Genomic DNA, 25478 nt, shown 5'->3' on the forward strand with positions numbered 1-25478 from the left:
CTTGAGCACTACATTCACCATTACAGCCTTGAATGCAAATGAGGATTTTTTCAGCTTAACTTATAGTCACTGCTAGACAACAAGCTGAATTGAAAATGCCACTGTTTCTCCAAAATAGGAACAACCTCACAGTGGGTCATGGTAAAATACTGATAGTTCTAAACGTGCTCTCCTGGCTTTATGAACACAGGAACTGGAGAAGCACAGCTTATTGAATATTGAGGTTAGAGATCTCTAAGAACAGTCAGGAACTGCATTTAATATCTCATCCAACAGAAATCACTGCTTAATTAAAAGCCTATCAATATTCTACACTCTGTTGACATTGCAGGGCATTTCACAAAACCATGTCCTGTTGGTATCAAACCTTCACTACCATTTTTGCTATTTCTTTGCTTTCCTTGCCTGTTCATGCCCATCACATCTAGTTAAGAGATGCTAATGAGCTCCTTCAAGAATACAAGTGGAAAGACTGGACAAGTTAGTGGGAAGAAAGGAAAAATAAGATATGGAACTGAAAGAGTAAGAGGAATAAATAAAGAGAGTCTGGTTCTCCTGGTGTTACGTATTTTTCAGTCAATGTGAAAAGCAATGGAGCAATCTTCCCTCTCCTCTCAAATGCCACACTCCAGGTAAATCCTCCCCTCAATTGCACAGGAAAGGGACAAAGGGATGCAAAAATGTTCCTGCATCCCAGTTCCTGGGGTTCTGGTCCATGGAAGGGCTTCCCCAGGGATGGGAAGAGGTTTTCTGAATTCATTCAACACCTGTGTGCCTGCAGAGTGCTCCTCAGCCAGGCCAGGGCATTCCAGAGCCCCCAGCCCATGGATGTGTGCTCTGCCTATCTCCCAGGAGATTATGGCTTCTGTGGATATCTCCTACACCTTTGGATTGTCAAACACAAAGCAGTTGGCCAAAACTGTGTCACGCAAAGCCACGGAAATTTAAATATTGACTCGAGTTGCAAAATTCAGATTCTGAACACCCCTAAATTTAGATGTGTCGGGTCAAGAGTTTAGGTTCAGTCCCTCACCCACGGGAAAGCCAACTGAAAAATGTGCTTACCTGTCAACTCCCAGAATCATTAGTGTGAATTGACAAGGTTTTACTGCATACAGATAAGATTAATGGAATCTTTCACATTGCACAAAGCCCCAAAGGTTTGGAAGTACAGTTTAATTTGAGCAAGCAAAGCAGACACACATTTTGAATGTTGAAGACACTGCTTCAGTGTCACTTTGATTTTACACACAGGCAATTCCACTGATGTCACTGGAATTACCTGACTGTTAGAGCGGTGCAATGCCAAAGGAGGTGGAAGCTATGAGTCTGCAAGGAAAGAAAGGGGCAGAAAAGAGAAGACGACAAGGAAAACATGTGCAAATTAGACTTTGCTGCATTAACACCACCTAATCCCAAAATATGCTGTACTTTAACAGCATTTGGCACTGAGGAATGGCCACAGCTTGTTGCAGAATCCCTGAGGTTGGTGGGGCTGAGACGTGGAGGTGAAAGCAGCAGCATCACCTCAGAGACCAGGAGTGTGTCTGCCTTCAAAACTCAGCTGCTGTCCACACAGCTGGGGGCTCCTTGCAAAGCAGAAACTAAACCCATTCTGATAAATCCCTGCCAGCAGGGACATTTGGAAATGCATCTTCCAGAAGGGCTTGGTGCAGGTCTAAACAAAGTGTTACACACTATAAATGAAACTGCATCAGGGTCTGAACTCTCTAGCTTCCCTAAAATAAAGGGCTTCTAATTCTGGGGAGAAGTCCATCATAGTCTATCTTCCCTTTTTTTGAATTTTCAGCCATTCCAGCCTGTCTTCCAAAAAAGCAGTATTTTTAATAGGAAGTACTTGCTTTGATCTAACAACACTCCTGCCCACTAGCAGCTTCTGTGAAACCAGAACTTTAGATTAATATGTCATTGATCAAAGTCCTGCATTAAGGAAATGTTAAACCATCCAGGAAAAGGTCTGGTGCACCACTGTAACTCCAGTATTTAGCCAGGCAATACGAGCAGAATTCAAGACAAGCAACCCCAGCTCTTGCTAACAGCAGCAATGGCAATTGTGTGACATCTGTTTGTCTGTCATTTGGTCCTACCCATCCACACTGTGCACTCCACAGATTTCAGGACTAAGTGGGACACTAAACATTTCACATTTCACTGAAAAATTTACAGTTGTTTACTAAGAAATGGGAAATTTGAGGAAGTTGCTTCATGTTCTACTGAAATGGCACCACAGTATGAGAAGAAAGATAATGATGGCACACCCAAAGACTGGAGCATGTGAATCCAGTTATTTTACAATTCCTTATTTGAATTCTTTATTTGTTATAAAGAATTAAATTTTTCTAGGAAGGTATTAATGTGAGGGTCTTCTGAAACAGGCAGAACTGTGCTGGAATTTGAGATGTTGCTCATTCTGTATTACAGAACATGTCAAAAAGCAGATATACATTTTAAAGTGGGAATTAGATCAGCACTTGCCCTGCTGAATTAGATGGTAGTTCAGAATATTTTTCTTTTTACTTTTCACATTATTGGTAATGTTTTTCGGTTTTGGTTTGTTTTTTTCCTTAAATAAATTTTTTGTCTAAGTACAAAAATAAAAAGTGAAAGGAAAATAATTATTCTGGTAATATTTGGGGAGTGTGTCCTATTTTAGCAGAATTTTCGTGAAGAAAATCAAAAGTAAAAGATAATGAAAACCACAAGAAAGGAGTTTTAAATAGAAAGTCTATTTTACTAAAAGATACAGAAACACTGTCCTTATTTATGTAGGAGACTACATAAAACATGGGGTTTTTTTAAAGATTCCCATTTTTTTGGCTACTTGGTCTGCTGAGGAAAAGATTACCTATAGCCACTTCTTAAGTACATCCTTTTCTTAGGAATGGGTGAAAACCACCTGAATAATCCTTCAGGTTTATTATTCAGGCAAAAGCCACCGGAATAATCCTTCCCAGGGCTGTGAGGACAGCTTGCAGTGTAACTCCAGGGAGCAGCCTCAGCTCTGCACCAGCTGAAAACGTGGCCAGACAACTGCAAAGAGGGGAAACCTTAAAGGCACAGAGAGGCCTCCCTGGCAGGACTCAGCTCAGGGAATCCACAAGTGCTCCTGCCTCTGCAGCACTGCTAATGAACTATAGATCCTGGCCACACAGGGAAAAGTCACACCGGAGAGTGTCTGCTGAAACCAGTAACATGTACCCACTGTCATTATACTTATTTTCTCCCACAATTTTTACACATACCACGTGCGTGTCATTAATCTAACAGCTGAAAGGTATTTAAAGTGTTTTCAGTCCAAGGTGCCTCCTGTAAATTCAGTCATGAAAATTAAATGCACACTAAGACAAAAGGGAGAAGAGAGACCAGTGCTTCTGAAATGAAAGCTCTGTTTTTGGCAATAAAAATTTAGAGCCCCTTCTCTTCCTCCCTCCCAAACTCTCAGGTTGATTCATCTCTCATTCAAATTTAAAATGCACAGAGAGGCTGCAGCAAGCCCACAGAAGATTGATATGCACCGCACTCCACACATGGCTCAGCTCTTTATTCCAAAGTCTGGCATGATGATGGTGGGTTTTGTGATGATATTATTTCAATATGTAATAAACAGGGCTCTCTGTAAAAGCAGTGCAACGCAAGGTCCCTTTAAAAAAAGCTCCAAATTGTTACTATAGAGAGAAAGGCAGCGAGAGATTCACAATGCAGGCTCAGAACTTGGCAACCTGCAAAAGTGCCCAGTCGAAAATTACTAACAGCTGGAGATGACAGTTGTTTTAACAGCTGAGCTGACAGGATTAATTTAAATGCACTGAAATCAAAAGTAGATAACACCTGTTTAGTCTTCCAGGGCCATGGAGGAAGGTAGGGCAGGGGAGAGGAGCGGAGCCAGGGCTGTCTGTGCGGGCTGCGTGCATTGTGCAGCACGGATGGGTGCGCACGTGTGAGCCCTCCCGGCCTGGGCAGGGGGCACGGGGGCTCCAGAGCACAGCGACACACTCCTGAGGGCAGGGCAGACTGCTGCCTTGTCACACAGCAGCGGGGAGGCCAAACATCTGGTTCCCATTGCGCCCACCACCCTCCTGCTCTGACCCAAGGCCTGTGACCCAAAGCCGGCCATGGACAAAGATCGCTGGGTTTAAAGCTGCAGCTCCTCGCTCCTGCATCCCAGGGATCCCCCCGGGTTAATTAATGCATTCTCTTTGAGCTCCCACGCGCTCCCTCCCGCCCTTCTCAGCTCCTTCCCCAAACTAAAAACAAAACCAAGAATTCCTCACCTTCCTGCCATGCCACAGCTCATAACTCCATGTCCACAAAACAAATAAATGCAAGGCCTGTCAGGAGAAGCATGTGAGGCAGTAGGAAATGTTTTATGTGGCAGGCAAGTAGGGGCTGATTTTGTGTCTGCTTTTCAGGCTATCACCCTGCAGTGTCCTGTGTCAGGACCACAGCTGGATGTCCTTGCCCGGCACATGAGCTCCAGGAGATCCAGCAAGGAGAACTCTCTGCTCCAAGAAATCCAGGACAACCTATGGAAACCACATCTCCTGGTAGTGCCACCACCCCACAAGGCCACTAAACTTGTTCTTAGGCACAAGAACCTCCGAGCCTGACTCTGCAGCTGCTCCACTGAGGCAAAGTGAGCTCTGCTACTGATCCTGGCTCCCAAACCCAACCTGCAGGCTCATTCCTGGCTGGGCACATGGGGCTGAGCTGTAAAAGCATCTCCAGGGAGCTTCCTTCCTCAGGTCTGTGTCTGCTCCCCTCTTGTACAGCAGGGCCTCGCTCAGGCTGTGCCTCCCAAGCAGCAATTAAACCTCAGCCCTGGGAAGAGGCAGAGCTCCTGTCACTGCCAACCAGGCTTGAAAACCACAGAAACTGGACACAGAGAGTGAAGCTCATGTGGGAAACCAGGGAGAAAGCACCACAGAGGAAAAAGCCCTGAAGAAGTTGTGTTTCCTGAGCCTGCTCCGTGCTCTTCAACACGGGACTGATCTTCTCTGCCTGTATTCCTCCAGGGGTGAAAGAACCCCAGCCCCACAACTGGTACAATGATGCTGTAGCTGCACACATCTTACAACAAAGCCTTCAGCTCTTCCCTCACGGCCCAGAGCCCTCCAGGAGGGAGAACTGAACTGCTCAGGGCTCCCTGAGCTGACTGCACACCCTGCACCTCACTGTGACACCTGCACCCAAGCACGGGCAGCACCCCCTGTCCTGGCAGCTCACGGGGAAAAGAACAGCTCAGAAAATAGAAATAGAACAGTTCAGAAAATGTTTGATTTATTGATAACAGAAGTTGGGGAATCACAGCATCATAATAATAATAATAACACCTTCAGCATGAACCACTGCCAGAAGGCAAGACAAAAAGAGAACCACCCGTGGTGGCTGTCCCTCAGCTGCAGGTCTCAGCATACCCAGCTTGGATTCTCTCTGCATTTCCAGCCACCAAAGCTCCCATACAATCCCTCCCACCTTCCTCTTCCCCAAACAGCACAGAGCTTCATATAGGCTAAATCACAGTGCCAAGAAAAACAGAGCAACCCCTCACTGAGCTGCATTTATTTACTTATTTCAGAATTTCAAGTCCTTTTTTAGCATTTGTTGTCCAGGAAAAACTACTTACCTGGACAAATGTAAATCTCAATAGCAATTCCGAGAGAAGAAATAGGACCCAAACTCACCTCTTGTGTGTGAGCCCTGCATGCAACAAGCTGAAGTAAAACCACAATAAGCACCAATTTACACAGACATTTCAGGTCTGGGTGTGAAACTGCCTTCATTCTGTTTCACAAGAAAGTACCAGGACACCTTTACACTCAATACACTCAAGCCACATGAACCTTTCTCTGGAGGGTATACTCTGGCCACTAAATTAATTTTCACGAGGCTGGGGAGTGCCATGGGATGGGCTGTAACCTGTGAAACCTGAGTTTCACTTCTGCACCCCATTCTGTGTGAGAGGATTTAATGCTCAGGGCCACTGTGCCCATCTTGCCAGCTTTGCACCCAGGGCAGGAGAGCTCTGCTGAAGGACAGGCACCAACACCAGCTCTCAGCTACTCCTGGCTAAGAAAGGGAAAAACTCCAGCACAACGAGATATAAAACTTCCTTACTTGCTGAAGCATTGAACTTTTCCAGCAAATGAACCCAGGGATTCCCAATATGTTCCTAAAATATTGGGCTAATACCAGAGGGCACTTTCCCTGTTATTTTTCATGTCCATGAACCTCTGCATGTCTGGATTCTGCCCAAGTCTGGAAGCAGAAGTGCCAAGGAACATGTGAGAGGCTGTTCTCCTGACAATTCCGATTTGGCTGGTGCTGGAAACGACAGAAATCCCCAGAGAAAACCAGTGATAGCTCACCTCTGATATGCAGCACAAGATCCCTACTGCCTACCACAAATACATCAGGAAATGTTACAGAAATGGGGGGAAATGGAATAATATTGAGAGAACATGCATTTAAAAAATAAATAAACCCCCTACTCTCTGTAAATACACATCAAAGCAGCAGCAGTGGTAGTTGTACCAGCAGCAATAATGATGATGTCAGAAGGGCTGATTACCCTTGCTTACATCCATGCTTTATTCTTACAAATTTTATAAAGCTTATCTGCACATCTAAATCATTAATTTCCATTAATATTTCCAGAGGGAAAAAAACCCTCTCTTTTTAAAGGGTCTTTTTCAAAGTTTTCAGTCTGCTGGGCGTGCAATGATAATTGCTGCTCTGTTCTGCCTAATGACAGAGTCCTTTCCCTGCACAAAATAAGATGCAGTTTCTTCCCCAGTTTTCTACTTCTCTACCCAACTCAGAGGCTCGAAGAATAATTACAAACAATGCCTGAAGAACGGTTCAGTTAATGTTAATTTATACAACAAACTAATTACTACCAAATGGTAAAAAATCACATGTGGAAGTTCCTGTCTCCCACGCACACAGCTCAGGCAGCAGCCATCTGTCTCAGCCCGGGAGCTCTCGGTGACAGGGAGGGAGGCAAGGCAGGATGGATCAGAAACACTGAGCTGCTCCCCCTGACCAGCCCATGGCACTCAAACACCACTGTCTCTACATGGTCGGCTCACAAGTGGCTTTTTCCCCCCCCTCTATTTATAAAACAAACAAACAACTTGCAGCAGTAACTGCCTTGCTGCCTAAATTTCACCTCGACCCCAAGAATTTAGGATGAGGTCTAAAATATCTCCGTCTATCAGCTGTACTCCTTCCTCCCTGCATTTTCTCTTTGCAACATCCCTAACTATCAGAAAGCAAGATGTGAGATAGCCTTTGAATCTGCTTACACTATGTTAGACAACACGATGAGAAAATGTGCTTTTTTTTTTGTTTCAACATGTTTTTTTCCCTCAACCTGAGAAAGCAATTTTCTCCCAAACCTTGAAAAGAATCAAAGTCAGTACAATTGTTAAACACTTTTATGGGATGCTCATTAAAAACTGACAGGGACAAAAAAGCTGGGGACAAATCCTGAAGCATTTGTTCAGTTTAAAGTCTCAGTGAATTCAATGTGAGTGTTACTTTACTGAGGACTTCAATACCAGATCCTTCACATGAACGAGGACCTTGGCATTTTGACTGTTAATTATTCCCTGATTAGCTTGCATCTAGTGGAACAAACTAAACACAACATTATCCCCTAAGCTGTGCTCAGGAGATCTCAGCTCCAATATTCTGTGCTCTCTGTGAGATCAGAACTCCAGCAGTCATCAAAGAAAGTGCTGCACAAGAATAGGAGCAAAGTATCAGAGTTTAGATTCACAGTACGGATTTCAGAGAAGTGTTTTCCCCCTAACATTAAAAACTTACAGATCTTTCTTTGTTTGAATATAAGGCAAAATGTTCATATTGCAAAACTATCTCAACGTATCTCATTAGAATGAGCCCCCCCTTATGTTTCTGTGAGTCCCACAGAAGTGCCAAAGTGCAGCCTTCATTTCATTAGGAAGAGACAAGCCAGAATAAGGTGAAGACTCACGATGTTTTAGTAAAGATGAAATGTCTGTGAACTTGTGCTTCTGAGCGTTTCTCTACTCAGAAAGAAGGAATTTGTTTCAGATAGCCTGAAATAATCACAGAGGAGGAACGAGAGGCACAGCAATCTCAGGCAGGGTCCCTGTAATCTCATATTCATGAGGTAACACAGTCATTATTTCTACACAGCCAGAACAGCACCCACAGTTTGAGGGAAGTAAACACGAAAGAATCACAAGAGAATCCACATTACCAAACAATAATGCCTAATTAGTCTCCACTCAGAGTCCTTAACAGAATTATGATATATTAAAAAAAATTACAGGGAAATGATTCTTGTAAAATTTTACATAACAAAATACATCCAATGAAGTGGAAGAGGAAGAAACTATTTTTCTGTTGCTCAGCCTCTTTTTTTTTTTTTTACATCATCAGGAGCTGCTTTCCATGAATGAAAACTTAGAACGTTTAACTCGAATTTCACTCGGTTTCACATTTCACAATGACTTCACTTTAAGGTGCATTTTATAGAAGACTGGCTATTATTTAAGGTACTATTTAAGGGGGCAGGTGGGAAGAGGGAGGGCTTGGGAATTACAATCCCAGTTCAGCAAAGTCCAGTTGTTGGTATAACAAGTGAACTCAGAGAGCTTTCACCATGGATCTGGAGTGTGAAATGAACCACTGAGTGCTCTATCAGTGAGAGGAATAAACAGAAAAAGGAAGGGCCATTCACCACAGGGTGTGGTGCAGGAAAACCTGCAGAAAAGCTGCTTTTTGGGGATGCTTTGGACATCCCACAGCCCCTGGACTGTGGCTGACATCAGGGCTCTTCCCTCCTCTCTCACCCCAAGTAGCCTGGAGCAGCTCTCACAGCCAAAAGTCTGCCTCTAATTTTAGTTCCCACTCCTGGCACACGTTGTGTCCTAGATCACTGAAAGCCTTGAATTAATACATTAAGACCCAGTATTAAGCTACAGAAGTGACAGCTTTATGGACTGCATTCAGCCTGGGAGGAAAGCTACCTAGCACTGCTTAAACAATCCCACTGCCCTCTCCAAGCAGGAACAAGATTAAAAAAATAAATAAAAATAATTTTAAAAAAAATTGAGTCTCCACCAGTATTTTGCCCATCCCAAGATTAATCAGATTGCAAAGGTGTATTTTCTAAACAGGCACACTGCACCTTGTGTGCCCCTGAGAACACCCAGCAGCGCTGTGGCTGGCACCCACAGCCTCATTCCTGGTGCACATTCTCAATTTTCAGTACAAGCAGACCAGTGGTCAGCACCAACCTGTGAGAGCCCAAGGATGAGATGGAGCTGCCAGCTGAACTCTCTGCAGCACCCCAATGGCACTTTGCTCCGTGCTGTATTTATATTATTTATTATTACTTGTATTTGTGGCATGAGGCCAGAACAACAGCAACAACCAACAAAAGGAGTTTACAGAGAACTATTAGGAAAATTCTGCAGTCTGGCAGTGTAAGAAAGCACCTCTCATTGTTTTGTCTATGTGAACACCATTAATTTAAAATACTGGGTCATGTGTGCTGTGCAGCACCCACTGGTGCTATGTACAAGACCTAAATAAAGCCATGTATTTCCAAACAGTTATATTTCCATGTATATGAAATTAATATTGAAGATTAAACTAGAGTTTCATCTTCAATATATGTATTCATTTCATGTATATGAAAATTTAAATTTAATTCCATGCATATGAAATTAATTAATATATTAATTTCATGTATATGAAATTAATATTGAAGATGAAACTAGAGTTTCTCCCATCCAGTAACCTGTCGAACAATAAAATAACAATAACAAAAAGCCCTATTATTGGCTCAAAAAGACTGCACCTTCTTTTCAGCAGAAACAAAAAGGTCCTAAACTGCAATGTTATGTATATTATTCATCTAATAATGTTATGCTTAGTTATAGAATGACTACCAGTGAAAACTCCCTAATTCATCTGAACTCAGACAGGACTGACTTAGCCAGACCAGTATGAGAAGAATGCATTTTGTTTGGAGAGGCAGCCCAGACATCCCATACTCAAAAGCTTCATGGGAGCTGTGAATCAATTAGATGACACAGCAAGAGGAAATGCACAAAAAAAAAACCTTAAAATAAAATAATCTTCAGTGAAATGTCTCCATATTTAGTTAAACACCACTGCTGATTAAAGCTGTACATGAGCTCAGTGTGGAATCCAGAATTTTTGCAGCTGACAATCATTAGCAAGAGCCTGCTGTCCTCTAGTTTCATCTTCATATATTAATTTCATATACATGGAGATATAACTGTTTGGAAATACGTGGCTTTATTTAGGTCTTGTATATAGATATCTCAGCAAAAATGCACTAACATGCTTTTACACTTTGCAACAAGCCAGCAAACCTACAGGACCAAATGAATACACAGTAATCACTACAGCTGAAACCATTTTTCTGGTTAGCTGGTGACTTTTTTTGCTTTTTCTTTTTTGTCCCCCTGATGCCTGACTCTGTAGGAGATAAGATGCTCAGTTACTGAAATGGGATATGTGTTGTGGGCAAACCAGAAAGGAGAAGTTTAGCATAAAAACATCAGGGTGCATGAAACAACCAAGAGGCTGTCTTGTTCCATGTGATCCTTGTCTCTGGACTATTTACCTTAAGATTGTGTGGGCTAATCTGCAGTACAGGCTGATGGCACATTCCAAACTGCACTGCACAAACAGGACACTGGGATAACCACTTCCAAGGCAGGCGAGCACTTTCCTTTCTGATAAAGCACTTGGACACTGTTCCCAGCTTTGAGGCTTTTGTATCTTTGGCTGTTACCATTCTTGTTCATTGGCAGTGCAGTACAATAATTATTTGGGGATTTTTTTTTAGATGGAAATCATATTTTCCTTTGTGCATGTGGGCTGGCCTTTGCAACTGCAATTCCTGGATATTTAGGAAAACAATTATAATTAGTAGCCAAGTAGCATGTCCCATACACAACCTGCTGGACTCAACATCCACAGAGCTCATCTCCTGTGTGTCTATTATTTATCTGCAGATTCAATAATTTAATAAATTACAGCTAAAAGGCTCGGATGAACAATGGAGGTTCCTTGCATGTTGCAGTGTAGGAAATTGCTTTTTCTCCCTGACAGGAAGGATCTGGCTCCCTGTGTCCTACATCTGTGCTTCTCCTTCCTGGTGCTGCCTAAGGCAGTGCTTTCTGTACCCCAAAAGGCAACTCATCCCGCACTGCTGAGCTTAGACACAAGTACCTTACCAGCTAGACAGTAAAATTTTCCACCAATTAGTGACCCCAGAGACTTGGCTGTTGTTGTTACCTTTCAGTTCTTTTAATCCTGCTCCTTCTAGGAACAGGCCTAATCCCTGTCTGTAGAGGGATAGAAAAACAAGTCACGTTGGGTTCTTTACCAATCCTGGAGTAGGTCAAACACTGCCTTCCTAAAGCTCCTGCATATCCAGGGGGAGTGATGAACTGCCATCTGAGAGCAGAATTGGGCCCACATCCCCCTGAAGTGTCCATTAACTCTCCTGCACTCAGAAATAAATCAAGATGAGATTCCCTTCACCACAATGAGCCTAAAATACAAACCCTGCTGCTCACAACAGGGAGGCCAGGAATTCACCTTGAGTCAGGTGGCTTTGTCCTCCTCCCTGCAACCTGCAGCAGTGAGAAGAGGGCAGGATGCTCCTTTGGCTCCAGGATGTGCCCTGCAAAGGCTCCTCCAGAGCACAAGCCATCAGGATCCACCAAAGGGTCACACATCCCACCACACCAAACTTCTGCCATGCCTCAGGTTTAGCTTTTCTATTTTTCAGATTCTGTGCTGCTTTAGTGTGCAGTTCTGAGCTTCACATGAGGGGATGGTGAGCTCTGTGCACAGAGCAGGGAGACAAAACAATTCCTGCTCCAGCTGGGCACCAAGGACAAATGATCCAAATCTCAGCCCAAGAGCACAAACACCGTGGGCTGGAGAGAGAAAAACAAGCAGGGTGGGACTGCCTGGGCTAAAGCTGGAATGGGACAATGAACTGCAAGGTGCAAATGGAGCAGAACTGATCTCAGGGACAGACCCCGTGCCCGCTCGTGCATTTTGGGGCCATTTTGGTTCATCTTGGGTGCAGCCCTGGCTGGGCTCTTGTGCTGCCCAAGGTGGATCCATGCAGGAGATGCTTTGAATAAATCCCTGCTTTATTCTTTAACTCCATCTCCATCTCCTACTCTACTCTTTAACTCTGTTCTAGATCAGCCTTCCCAAGGCATCACCCAGAGTTGAGACAGGCTCGTTCCCCTCTGCTCACTCTGGAAGCAATCCTTGACCCCCCCAGCCCCAGAATTCCTTGGAAAACCTTGAAGCCACCACTCCTATTTCCACCTTTTAGCCCACACCAGAGCCAGCTGTCAGTCACTGCTCCATTTGTCTCCAGGAGGGTGAATCAGGAGGAGGAGGAAGGAAGAATGTGGGAGGACCTCTGCATTGATTAGAAATGTTTGGGGTGGGAAGGAGAGGGGGGGAAAGGAGGGAGAGAGAGATGGAGATAGATTAGAGGGCAACAAAACTGGAGAGGAAGATAAACAGAGCCAAAAAGAAAAATGTCCTTTGTTCATGTAAATGGCTGTGTGCTCCCAAGCCCTCTGCATGACTAATGCCACGCCGTGGTGTGTAAACCTCTTGGGCACATAACACAAACAAAGCATCACTGGGCCTGAGCAAACAAAGGCCTAAGCAACAGTGATTGAATTCATCTTAAAACAACAAATCAATTCTTGCCTATTAATGCCCTAAATACCAGCGTAGGAGCACTGTCCTGTTGTAATAAACAGCCATGTGTTCAATTACCTCTGCTTGCCCAACTCCTGCTCTCCCCAGTAATTACACCATGCAATGCATTCTACACTGACATTATATTAATGTGCTGGGAGGAGAAATCTTAAATACGAATTAAATCAAGGCTTAAACATCTCAGAAAGCCTTACCCAGTCACACAAGTGCTAACAGGGCATTCTTCAGCAGAGAGCAGAGTTTGATTTTTCTCTTCATTCACCTCTCACTCTCCTCCTCCGGAGCTCTTTCCTCCTCCAATAGAGCTCCTTCAAGCTTTCATTTTAATATATTTATTTATGTAAATAAATATAGCTTGAAAAAGCTCTATGGCCCCAAAGACCAGAGCAGCAAATCTCTCCTAAGCTCTCTCAAGCCCACTTCACCTGTACAAGAATGCTCCCAAGCAGGAGCATGACCTGAGTATCAGCTTACTTCCCATCAGCCAAGCAGCAGCAACACAACACCCTCAACAAAAGACAGGTGACATCAAAATGGGGCAAGAACAACAAAAGCAGGGAACTTCAGGGACTGAGACAAAAGCAGGAGAATAAAAGTTTAAGAAAAGGTTTCCTACCCCTCTGCAGAACCGTCAAACTCCCATTGGGTGCTGAATAGCACCCAGCAAACAGACCAAACAAAAGATATGATGAAAGACATATTTACTCGTGCAGGGCTCCTTCCCCCCACCTCAACCTTTCTTTCCTTTTCACACACACCCACACTGCACCGTTTGCATTGTGTTGTTAAATAACCAATGGCAACCCAGAGGAAACACTGCAAGGGTTTCTATGATGCTGTCAAGCACCAGACAGATGCTTGGCAGTGTCAATATGTTCTTTACCTTTGGCTTCTGCCAGGGTTTGAAATTAAAAATAAAATAGGGATAATAATGCCGGGAGAGGAAGAGAGAGATGGCGGTGAGTTAGTGCACGGATGTACAATACACTTTTACATCACTGGAGCATCATCCTACCTACCTAGCTGCTGGGTTTTACTTCAGCAATTTCAACTGTTTAAATAAATAAATAAATAAATAAATAAATAGAGCTTCTCTTTTTACTGTGTGCTGGCTGCAAGAATTCTTATAGAAAGCAAAGTAAAATTCTGGGGTGTACCAACTGCAGATTCCCAGGTCCTCAAAACAGACTCAGAGGTTTTGGCTGCAGAGACAGGCCAAGCACATCTAATGCTCTATGTTCCAAAATCTGCTCCAAATTAAAACGCCCTAGGTGCTGCAGAACTTCACTGACTCGAGGCTTCAGAAGGCACAGAAATTTGCACATTCGGAGAAAATCAAGTTTTGAAAGCTTTTCTGACAAATATTACAGATTGCCCTCAAAACCACAGTGTGCAACATTCAGATCTATTTAAGTGTCTGTAAAACAACTGTTCATTTGTCCTTCTCAGGTCATTAGATACAAAAACACCCTCAAAACCTCACCAGGTCTTGCAACTCATTTTTGTTTGACTAGTTTGCATTTTTTCCTTTCAGCTGCCAAACCAAGTCAGGGGAAAAGCTGTTTCCACCTGACCCAAAGTGTTTTATTTAATCCTAATTGAAATGTTTTCATTTCTCTTTCAGATTAATCATCTTAAACATTTAAAAACCAAAAATATCATTTCCAAAGAAACATTTTGTCTAAAAATGTTGACTGTTCCAAATTTTCTACTAGTTTTTGGCTAAAATTAACTTGTTGAATTGCTAAATGCTATCAGTCCTTAATTACTGTGTAACAGGTTTTAGGGTGCTTAGGGCAGAGAGTTCTCCCCAGCTCTCCTTTATTGGGTTTTTGAGCACTTTGTGAATTGATACATCATAGAAACCATGCACATATAGCACATTTTCTCCTGAGCCAATGCAGAAACCACAGTACATTTAAACTGCATGAGAAGGGAAGGCGCTGAAAGGAATTCTGCCTTCCCAGGACAGACTGTGTACAACGCAGGAGATGTTGGGCACCGATGCATAAAGCTGGCAACCCTCAAGCCACCTTAAAAATACCAATGCTAAGCAGACACGTATCTAATAAAGCTCAGCAGCAGCTCCAAACTTAGGAGTGTTTTTACAAGGCTACTTCATTAGCTAAACAAGCAAGTGGGAGTTGCTGCAAATGTTGCTCCTTGCCGTACTAGAGGCTTTCCCTTGCTTCTGGTAAACAGCAGACACAAGACAGCCTTGTGAATAGCTGATGGCACAGGCTGAGAGCTGAAGCTAATCAGACAGGATGACAGGTCATCTTAATCAGCTCCAAAAGCCAGCGCACATGCTCCTCCCAGCTCCTCACCTCCCCTTCCCTCATTTGGCTGAATCTCCCCCCTTCCCACAAATGGTGCTGTTGAGAAAGAACACAGGGAGCCCTCCAGGTCTCAGCGTCCAGGGCGCAGGTGCTGAGGCAAACTTTGAAGTGAGCTCTCCACCAACTCCAGAGCCGGCCGTGCCTCCTCCGTCAGCAGCCCTTATTAAAAAAAACACCAAGCACCCTCTAGAACAAAACCAAGCAGGCCTATTTAATTAGGGCAAATACTTGATATCCACTTCTCCATGTTAAACCACGCCGTCACACAAGCCTGGGAGGTCTGATTAATTTTAAAATGCACGGTCCTGACAAGCGCCTCAGGGGTAAGAGAAAGGGGGGAAAAAAATCCCACAAATCCTGCTAGCTCGACAAATAGGTTCCAGCTAAATGGTGTGTATGCTGCCCAGATTAAGATGTTACTATTCAGCAAGGGCTTGAACCTTTAATATGAGGGACAAGAGGGCTGAGGAACAGGTGGCTGGCTCTTCACTGCTGAGTAAGTGACATCCCCGAGAGCGGTGGCACGAGGAGCTGGCACTCTCCCCACCTACAGCTGGGGCTGCACCAAGGCAGAGGCTCCTCCAGCTCACCCAGGGACCAAAACCAGGGTCAGAAAGCTAATGGCTTTTCCAGGGGAGGGGGAAATGAAAATAAAATAATAATAATTTTTAAAAAAATTAAAAAGAGCACACAAAAATGCAAAGGCTAAGAGGAAGCTAATCTAGGTGGAATACAACAGGGGAAACGAACAGCAAAATGATGTGGGGTCAAAAGTGACAGCAAATTTTGAAAAACCTTACTGAAATGAAGCACAGCTGGTGAGGAGTCTGGGGAAAAAGGGCAGACAGGAGCCCAAATAATTATTTTTGCCTTGCTGAACCACTTGCATGTTGTGCTGTTAAAGATGAGAAGTGAAAAGAGAAAGCATTCTGCTTTGGCTCCTGCTTGCTCAGTATTATGCAGTGAACATAACCCAGAAAGAAATTTTAATTGTAGAGATTCATCAGAGGGGACTTTCATTCTGAACCAGGGAGGGGGAGAGAGGGGCTGCATCTTCTCTCCAAAAGCACGAGTTTCCTGTATCTCACTTGACCATAATGCTTTCTTCTATATTCAAGATGCTGTATCAGCACCTCAGATGCCTTTATCAAAAGGAAGAAGAAAAATCCAAAAGCTAAAAACCTTTGAGGATGTAAGAAGAGAGAGTTGGAAGGGAATCTAAGCAAATTTTGAAAACATCCATTGAAATAAACCGTGACTATCAGGCTAAACTGTTGGGAAGGAAAACACTTAAAAACTGAAGGCAACAAATGAATAAACTTCACTTAAAGCAAGTCAGAGCTGGCAAGGCTTCAAACTAGGCTACCTCTGTTCTAGAGTTAAAGCACTTGTTAATAAAAATTTAAGCTACAGTATTTAACAGGGCCTCCTCTCCACATAGGCCTATTCCACAAATAAACTTTCCAATGTTTTAATTATTTTTTATTTGTATCAGCAGTATGCGAAGGCAGATTTCCATATGGCAGGGTCTTTGAAAGAAGCAAGGGAAGTTTGATGCTGTACAAGAAAAGGCACATTTTCTGGTGACAGACTGCAGAGATGAGCATGGAACCACAAGGCACCTGAAGCATCCTTCCACAGCAGCAGCAGTGCACCAGCAAAACTTGAAAGTACTCAACTGCAAAGTACCCTTGTTTGTCCTTCAGTGCAAAAGCATTACAAAGCCTCTCCAGCACGCACTCTGTCAAAGGGGCACCGAGGAACCAAATAAAAGAACTTTCAACCTCAACCAATTACAGTATCCTTGGGCCTTTCCCGAATCTGTGCACTTTATTTCCTCCCTTCTCATCAGATGTGATTGAAGAACAGGAGTCTGCATTTCAAAGGCCACCCTTCTTGTGCCCATGAATGGCCTGCTTTGGAATCTGTGGCTTTAAAAGAGGGAGACATCTTGATTTTTTTACAAGATTTGTTCATTAAAAGTTTGATAATGTTAGGAGATACCCCAGCTAGAGAGCCTGAATTCAGCATGGCTCACTTTTACAGATGACAGAACTGCTTAAACAACAGTCATTTAAATTACCACATTAACAGGTGCTGTGATTTATAATGTAAACTTAAACATCAAACACAAACAGCCTTTGGGGGACATTCAGAAGACAAAAATCATGCCCAAGAGGCTCTTCTCATCCCTTTCTTCATGACAAGTAATTACTTACAGTACTGCTGCCTACCATAATACACGAGGCTCTGGTACCCACATTGCCTGCTAAAGCTCTGCAAACACACATATTCCCTTCTTACCTAACAGCTGACATTAATTGCTCCCCCTCTGAAGGCCTAAAGACTGTAAGATCAACATTTTGGAGCAGGAAAAAGATGAAACACAATAAATGAATAATTTGTGTGTTTGTGTTCATACGTATTTATGTCTAAATAAAAACAATACATTATATCTATTGTGTGTGTGCACGTATGTACATGTCTTTATGGAAAATTCAAAGTATTCACTTAAACAGCCCAACTGAATTGAGTTTCAGAGGTCCTGACCAAGGAAGAAAGAGCTGTGCAGATGAATGACTGCACCCACACAAGCTCATCAGGCAGGTGTTCATATGATCCTTCTCTGCACAGAATTCCTACAAATCCCATACAACAACACGGGCCTGGCCTCAGAAGCCCCACTATGAAGGTTTTAAAGATATCCAGATACATAACCTGTTAAAACTGCCAACATGGAAAAAGAGGATTGATTCTTAATGAAAAGTTAGGAGACGGAAAGAGCCAAAGAATACTCCAGCTTATTCTAAAAATAGGAAGGAATTTACTTGTTTGCCTCTTCCCTTTCCAGAAGCCCAGCCATACATTTAGGGGAAAGGCTCCAGAGATTTCAGAGATTTAATTTTCCACAAGCACGGGCCATGAATTAAAATTCAGCAATCCAATCACATTAATAGTGCAAGGAAAAGCTAAGTGGTTGCTTTGGTCTCTTCTTTCACAAACTTGTGTCAAGCTCAGTGACTTCAAAGAGATTTCCATTTCATTCCTACAAATGAGGAGAACAGACAGACAGAGAGCCTCTGCCATCCTCTGATGCCTGAAGAAAACAGAAGAAAAACACGCCTGTATCTCATTCTCCTAATGATTTTAGCTGCAAAAGGAATCCCATGGTCGGCAGACGACCCTCAGGGCAAGGGCTGGGGGTCTGTCACAGTGTATAAGGCTTCTCCAAACCCACTCCATTATCTTCATTATTGTGCGCCAGGAATAAAAGGGGACTGACTCCTCTTCTGAAGCCCAAGTTAGAAAGGGTAGAATGTTTCATGTAAAATAACATTGTGTGACTTCAGTAATAGGTTTATGCCTTTGGGGGCCTCGTGCTAAAGCTGCATATAAGGATTTTCCACAGAATTTGAGAGAAGAAAAGTGAGCACTGTATTAGTAATGAGTAAAATTCGGCGAGTTTCAGATCCACGGAACACTTCTGCCTCTGTGTCAGTATGACTCATTGTCAATCACACACTTCCATCCAGCAGCAGGAAAATGGCAAAATTAGGGGCAGAAGAAAAGGAGCAAGGAGCTTTGGAGCTAAGTATAAACCCCTATAAAAACACCCCCTAATCCCCCCAGCTCATACCCAAGGAGGAAAAGACAGTGCTGAGCTTTTGGAAGAGCAGGCAGCGTGGGCTCCTGCAGGGCACATTAACCAAGGGTACATACACAACAAATCTACATGAAAACCATTTATGTGGAGAGTGATGCTTCCCTCATCAGCTCCTGTGTGAGCACAGGGAAGTGTTTACACACTGCTGCACTCTGAGCACTGTGTTTAAAATGTGAAAGTTTGTGTCCTGTACCGACAAAACTTATTAATTTTTACTTTTATTTTCTAACAAACATAATTGTAGAAAACCATTTCCCTTGTATCAATGAAGTTTCCTAGAAAGAGTCAAACCAAAAAATCAATTATTTGGAATATCTCCCTTGTCCTTAAAGCCCATTTCAGAAAAGAGAAGCCCTTTCCCTGACTGATACAGGGTTTGAATTGAGACCTAAAGTTGTCCATGCAGCCCTTCCCTTTTTTCTGATTTTGAGGAAAACAGGCCATTTGAGAGAATGCTTGAAAAGCACGTTTCCCACAGCAATTCAGAGGACTATTTCAAACAATAAAAAGAGAGCAAACACAGTCCATTGTACAAGTTAAATAATATATAAACTTTTGAGTACACAGAGAAATGGGAATCTGGCTCGTATCTGGTCTTTGAAAGATTCACAGGAAATTGATTTAATTAAACCTCAACTACTGGTGCAAATGTTTCCCTTTCTTCCCAAAGGGAAATAAAGTATTATATTATTCTTGTTGACATAATGCAGCAAAGCTTAACCAAGATTCTTGATCTTCATCCCACAAAGCTTTACAAACTAGCAAGACTAAAAATCATTAGTGAAATACGCATTTATCACAAATTGCTGCGTTTTTACCTACATGCACTATCAAAGATTCCCACTTGTAACACCTCATTCACAGGGAAATTCATTAATATGCTAATTACCTGACTAGCAACCAGTGATGACTGACAATTTTACTTTAGCACTACATGAAGAAGACATGACAATAATTTTCTGCTGGAGTTCAAACAGAGAAGACACTGTGTTGTATTTGGTATATATCTCATTTAGGGAAAAAGACTCGTATTTGCAGAGGACCTCTAAGAACAGTCTAGCCATCTGCACCCAGAAATATATATTTTTTAATTAGCCACTCTAAAAACAACCATGTTGGCTGAAGGGAAGGGGGAGGGAGGCTTGTCAAAATGATGTATTTGTCCCTCACCACCTTTCAATGCTCTTATGCAAGTCTAATTTTGTTCCTAGCCACCTCACCTCTTTGGCCTCCTTTTGTTTCAAGTCCCATTTCCCATTCTCTTCTAACTTCTGAACTTTTGTTAGTTCGCTTTTAAGGAGAAAGGGAAAAAAAGCTCAACTCTTTCCTATTCATTTTTTCCTGGATGGGGAGTAAGCAGAGACATGAATATGGCACCCTCATAATGATTTAACTAGGGCTTAATGAAATTTTCATCACAACCTGCTGTTCAATTTAATGGCCTTTGAAAGACAATAGAACAATGGCTAGAGGGAAGAAAAGATTTTTTGTTGCACGCATTTGCAAAGCCCAACATTCAGTTGCTCCCCCTCCTCTTTCTCCCAATCTCTTCACAAAGCTGTAGATCTTTTGTTTGTACTGTATATTTTCATTTTAGTAGAGCTGAGATAATGCACAAGCTCTGTAGCCATTCTCATGTCTATCTGTGGCCTTTCCTTAATGGAGTCTGTGCAGCTTGTACAACCTCATGCTCAGCAGAGTATTTATGCACTGCCCAGAGCTCCTCGTTCTCTCCTCTCTCAGATAAAAGCCTGCCCTCCTGCCCACCTATTCCCTCTGCAATGTTCCATCCAAAGGCACAAGGTATCCTATGGCACTGACCATTACACCAACCTAAATGCAAAAGAAATGCTGTAACTAATATTTCAAAAATGCTCAGACAAAGAATTTGTTTCCCAGCAGATCCTTACTGTGTGCTCCAGTCAAGAAAAGTCTAATTTACAACCTTGCCATGCTCCTGTATGTGTCAGCATGCTTGTGTCCATACTTCCATCCCAGTATGCAGGAAATTGACCTGAAATTTTCTTGTAGGTGCTGTCAGTTCAAGCTTCAGCGCCCTGAGAGCCCTGCTATTGAACATTTGGAGTAGATTTCTGTAAGAGGATAGGTGAGTGTAAATGAGAACAGAGTCTCCTCACTGTGCCCTAGAAACAAGGCTCAGGATGCTCTCACAGCTGGCTCCCAGTGCCCCAAAAAGGCAGCTGTAAATACACATGCAGATACCTACAGAGAGCACAACGAGAGCTTCATCTTCCACCCAGGGTTTGGGCTCTGCCCAAACCAGGCAAAAAGTAAAAATCCTCATCTCTGGTCTTAGTCCCAGAGCACAAGTCCCACAGAGCACAAGTCCTATCACCACCAGCTGGAGAGAGGGCCTCAAAGAGACCCTCAAAAAACCCACTCTCCAAAAAGGACACCCAGAAAGGACACTGCATTATGTTGCTGGCCACACATAATGCAGAGAACACCTGCATTCCCTGCCTGTACAGCACCTGCACCACACGCAAACAGACCACGATGTGTCCCACACAAAAGCTTTCACTAACTCCCAGTTTACCTTCTTACCTTTCAAACATTGACCTGCAACACTAGATCATTTCACAAAACCACTGACATTGATGATAAATAATAATTCTTTTAGTGCTAGACACGGGGAGAGGGGAGTAGTGCTGTAAAAGCCCCCAGGTGATTGTAATTACTGCAGGCATACTGAGGAGGTTGCCACTGTAACAAAAAGACCACTAGACTCTCTTTTTGGGAAAAGCTAAAAACGTTAGCTGTGATGGGACACTGATAAAATCTACCTCTAATGCAGAAAAGAACTGTAAGATCTTCAATTCTGCTGGCACGGAAAAGCAAGCAGCGCAGAAAAACGGCACGATTAAAAAGTATATGCAATCCAAAGGATCTGGAGGAAAGAAAAGAACACAGGAAATTTTGGCCAGCTTCCCAGGCCTTACCTTCTGGCTCGTTTTTGATGAGCTCTTCCATTTTCCTTTGCTTGAGGGTGTCCACGACATCTGCCAGGCTGCCCTTGCGGCGCTCGGGGGTGCCCAGCGCCGCGCTGGACAGGGACTCCCCGCCCTGGCGCCCACCTTCTTCTGCCTTCAGGGGTGAGGTAGATGAGTTGTGCGGGGCAAACGAAGACATCACTTTATTGCCATCAACTTCCTGAAAGGGGAGAAAAAAACCAAGATGAAACGTTCCTTGCTTTTCTTGAAGAAATGGGGGGGGGGGGGAAATAAATCGGCGGAAAGAAAGGAAGAACGGTCCTTTGTTCTTTGACTTCATTGCTATTTGTTCTTCTGTTGAAACCTTTAAAGAAGGCAAGCAATGTTTCAAAAACAGCCAGAACAAAGCCTATCCATAAAGCATAAACCAAGATTACAGGCTGGAGTGAACAAAGATCAGCTTGCAAGAGAGAAACATAAAATAGTTTTTCCCTAATTGAGAAGAAGTGTTGTTCTCACAGGTTTCCTAATAACAATGGTATTGATTACCTGTAATTGTTTGTTCTTTTACAGCTCTCTTTCTAAAAAAACCTTCAATTTTTACAAGGACCATTAATTTCCTGACTTTATAAAGTACTTAATGCCTTGATTGGCTAGTTGTTTTAGGAAATAAAATAGCAACTAAACATTAGATGTCCTTCACCATATGCCATATTTTTACTCACAGTTCAAGCAGGTCTCCCATCTATAAAGGACGAAGCAATTGCTTTCTGTTTCCTAATTCTATTCTCTTCTGTCTTAAACCTTCATTTCTTGTAGAAACAGTGTTTTTCACAAAGGTGGTCCTAATGACTTTCCCTGGCAGCACAATGGCAAAACTCAGTGACTTCCTGGAACGTGCACACAACCCTCCTCACGTGAGAGTCCACACAGCTCTACTCATTAATTTTAATGGAAAGCAAAACTGGCTCCAGCATCTTCAAACCTGCCTTCATTAACGCAGGAGCCTTCTCCTCCACATCTCCTCCAGCTTAAAGCAACGTTCTCTGCACAATTCCTCCTGCTTTCATGTCTGTTGTACCCTACCCCTCTGTACACATCTCCCAACCCATTTTTCCCTCTGCTGATAAATGCCACCTGTACCTGAAAGACTTAGGTCAGTGTCTCCAAACAAAGATAGCAGCAGAGTAATACTCTGTGTAAAATATAATGCTGTAAACATGAACAGTTATTATTTTGATGTCATTTCCCAGGGTTTTTTTTTTCACTATCTTATTTTTGTACCCTAGCTGTTTAATGAATATTGTTTTTAAATAAGCCACTGGATCATCATGTTATATGAGTTATACACATGGTTGAAAAAGTCTTAATTTTTTAATTGTTTTCATTTTTGCATTTCATTTCAGAGGGTATGAAGGTGCTACATGTCTACAAATATGCACACAAACTGTGTTTAATGCTTTTTGTTATAATTTTATATATTTTGAGTATTTTTGATGTCTGCTCTAATAAATCACAGTATTTCAGAAAAAAAACCCACTTTTATAAAAGAACATAAATTGATACAAATTATTTAATAAAATCTGAGTAAAACTACATGGAAAACATGCAATAAAGACAAAAGATTTGTTTTCACAGGCTACTCTGTTGTGGCAAAAAGATTACCTCTGGTTAAGAAAACTTTTAATGCAAACAGTTTGGAGCAGCTTGAACGCGTTATAGTAGTGAATAAATTCCCTAACAGAATCGGATTTAACTGAGATTACAATCTGGGCCATCATATGCCCCAAAAACCAAACCCAGTGATGTTAATGAGAGACTTTCTACTGACGTCAATGAGCTTTTGACCAAGCCCTAAAAAATTTTCCAACTCCAATCAACAGAAATGCTCCTTTTTTCCCCTTCCAACTCCCTCTATTTTTGTTCTGCACTTGAAATATTCCTACTTGCTAACACTGGACTTCAAAACTTAGTTGAAGCTAAATGCAGTTTTTTTCACCTATAGACTTGAGTAAACTGATTTTTTAACACCAATCTAAACAGGCAAAATGGTTAACTTCAGCATCATTTCAGACTTTATCGAAAATTCAAAATCATTATCACCAAGTGGAGATTTTTGTTTCCTACACACAAGGCTAAAAGAGGAAATATCTTGAAAGCTGCTTTCTTATTCACACTTTGAGACAGATAAGCCAAATATCATCATCCTTAGTTACAGTTCTTAAATCTACCTATGCCACCAGTCATGAACAGAACAGCGTGTTTCTTCATTTTACCAGGGACTAGTTCCTTGTTTTAATCCAAAGCACGTCCCAAAGACTTTCACTCCTGTTTCTGCGTGACACACGTTGTGTATTACAAATATTTTGTGTATTTTACAAATACACAAAGTATTTGCAAAAGCTGCCTAAACCTCAGGTATCACCACTGCAGTTTCCATGCACATGTGAGGTACAGGCAAGTGGGGTTTTATACCTACAAATATATTCTCATATAAAACCAGCTTGTTATGAGAGAAGAAGCACAAGAACACAAGGATTGAATGATTATGAAAGTACTAGAAGATGGTTTTCAAAATCACAAATTGCTTGGCTTTCAAGTGAAACTCACAAGTATTTTTAAAACCCTGCCTTGCTTTCTGGGGAAAAGGAATTGTGAGGGGGACAATGCAGTAGTCTGTGAGCAAAGCACCAGAAGGACGCTGCATACTCAATTCCTAGTTCTTTCAAATGCACTGTGACCATGGAAAATATCACTTTTTTTCCCTGCATTTCAGTTTCCTACCTGTAGAACAGGCACAAGTAATCTCTTATACGATAAAGGTCTTTGAATGATAAATTCATTAATAAGAGAGATACTCTCTGACTACAATGTTGGCTAAAAGCATTTGTAATACCACAGTTAGAAAGACTTCATAGCTGGCTAAGAAAGGTAAGGGAAGTGTTCTACGAGATTTTTTTAAAAGGTAAATTAGCTATTGAAATATACAATCAAGAAACCATCCCCCTGCAAAAAGTTTCTTTGGAGCTCTTGGTTAGGTGTGCACGTATGCAGTGTTTGCACATCACATACATGGCTATTTATACACTTGTGGGATTTAAGCCTCAATCAAAACACATATACAGTAGGGGAACAGCTGCAATCACATCTCAGTGGGCTAAATTACAGTACACCAGTGAATTATTCATTCAGAAAGATCTGTGGCAATCACACATCCATGGCATGATTCGCAATCCAAGAGGAAGCCTCTGCTCTCTGTGCTGTGGAGGAGAGCTCAGCCCAGCTTCTGCTGCTGAGGACACTTCAGCAGGAACCCACCAGCACACAGCTCCAGAACCTGCTGCCCCCACAAGCCCAGCATCCTTTTATTCTGCCATTCACAACAACAATATGAAATGTGCAACAGCTACCTTGGCTTGCACTTCACGTCCCTCTCTTTTATTTTGTTCTTTTTTATGCCACTACTTGGAGATGTGAAAAAGCTCTCAGTGGGTCTGGGTTTTTACTACTAGCATGTAAAAAGAAAGGACACTTCCACCACATAAAACCTGCTCGTGTCAATGGCTACATAAAGCCAAAAAACTCTGAGTAAAGGAAATCCTCTGATATTGCATACAGAAGTTTAACTGTCCCCCTGAAAACACTCAGAGAAATCCTCAATGGCAAGAAAGACATGTCAGCAACAGTTTAAAATCAATCCCCTGAGACGAAGTT

General features: G+C 42.5%; 1 protein-coding gene across 10 annotated transcripts in view; it reads right to left on the bottom strand.

Annotated features, from left to right (window-relative positions):
• SOX5 (SRY-box transcription factor 5) overlaps window positions 1-25478 on the bottom strand; it is a 604730-nt gene that overhangs the window by 186654 nt on the left and 392598 nt on the right. For all 10 annotated transcript variants that reach the window (XM_030959507.1, XM_030959511.1, XM_030959510.1 and 7 more), the window contains one exon: window positions 21774-21984. In XM_030959507.1, coding sequence (XP_030815367.1) covers window positions 21774-21984 — 211 coding nt within the window. The remainder of the gene's footprint in view (window positions 1-21773; window positions 21985-25478) is intronic.

Source organism: Camarhynchus parvulus, chromosome 1A (assembly GCF_901933205.1).
Source record: "Camarhynchus parvulus chromosome 1A, STF_HiC, whole genome shotgun sequence".
In the NCBI taxonomy this organism is placed as follows: domain Eukaryota; kingdom Metazoa; phylum Chordata; class Aves; order Passeriformes; family Thraupidae; genus Camarhynchus; species Camarhynchus parvulus.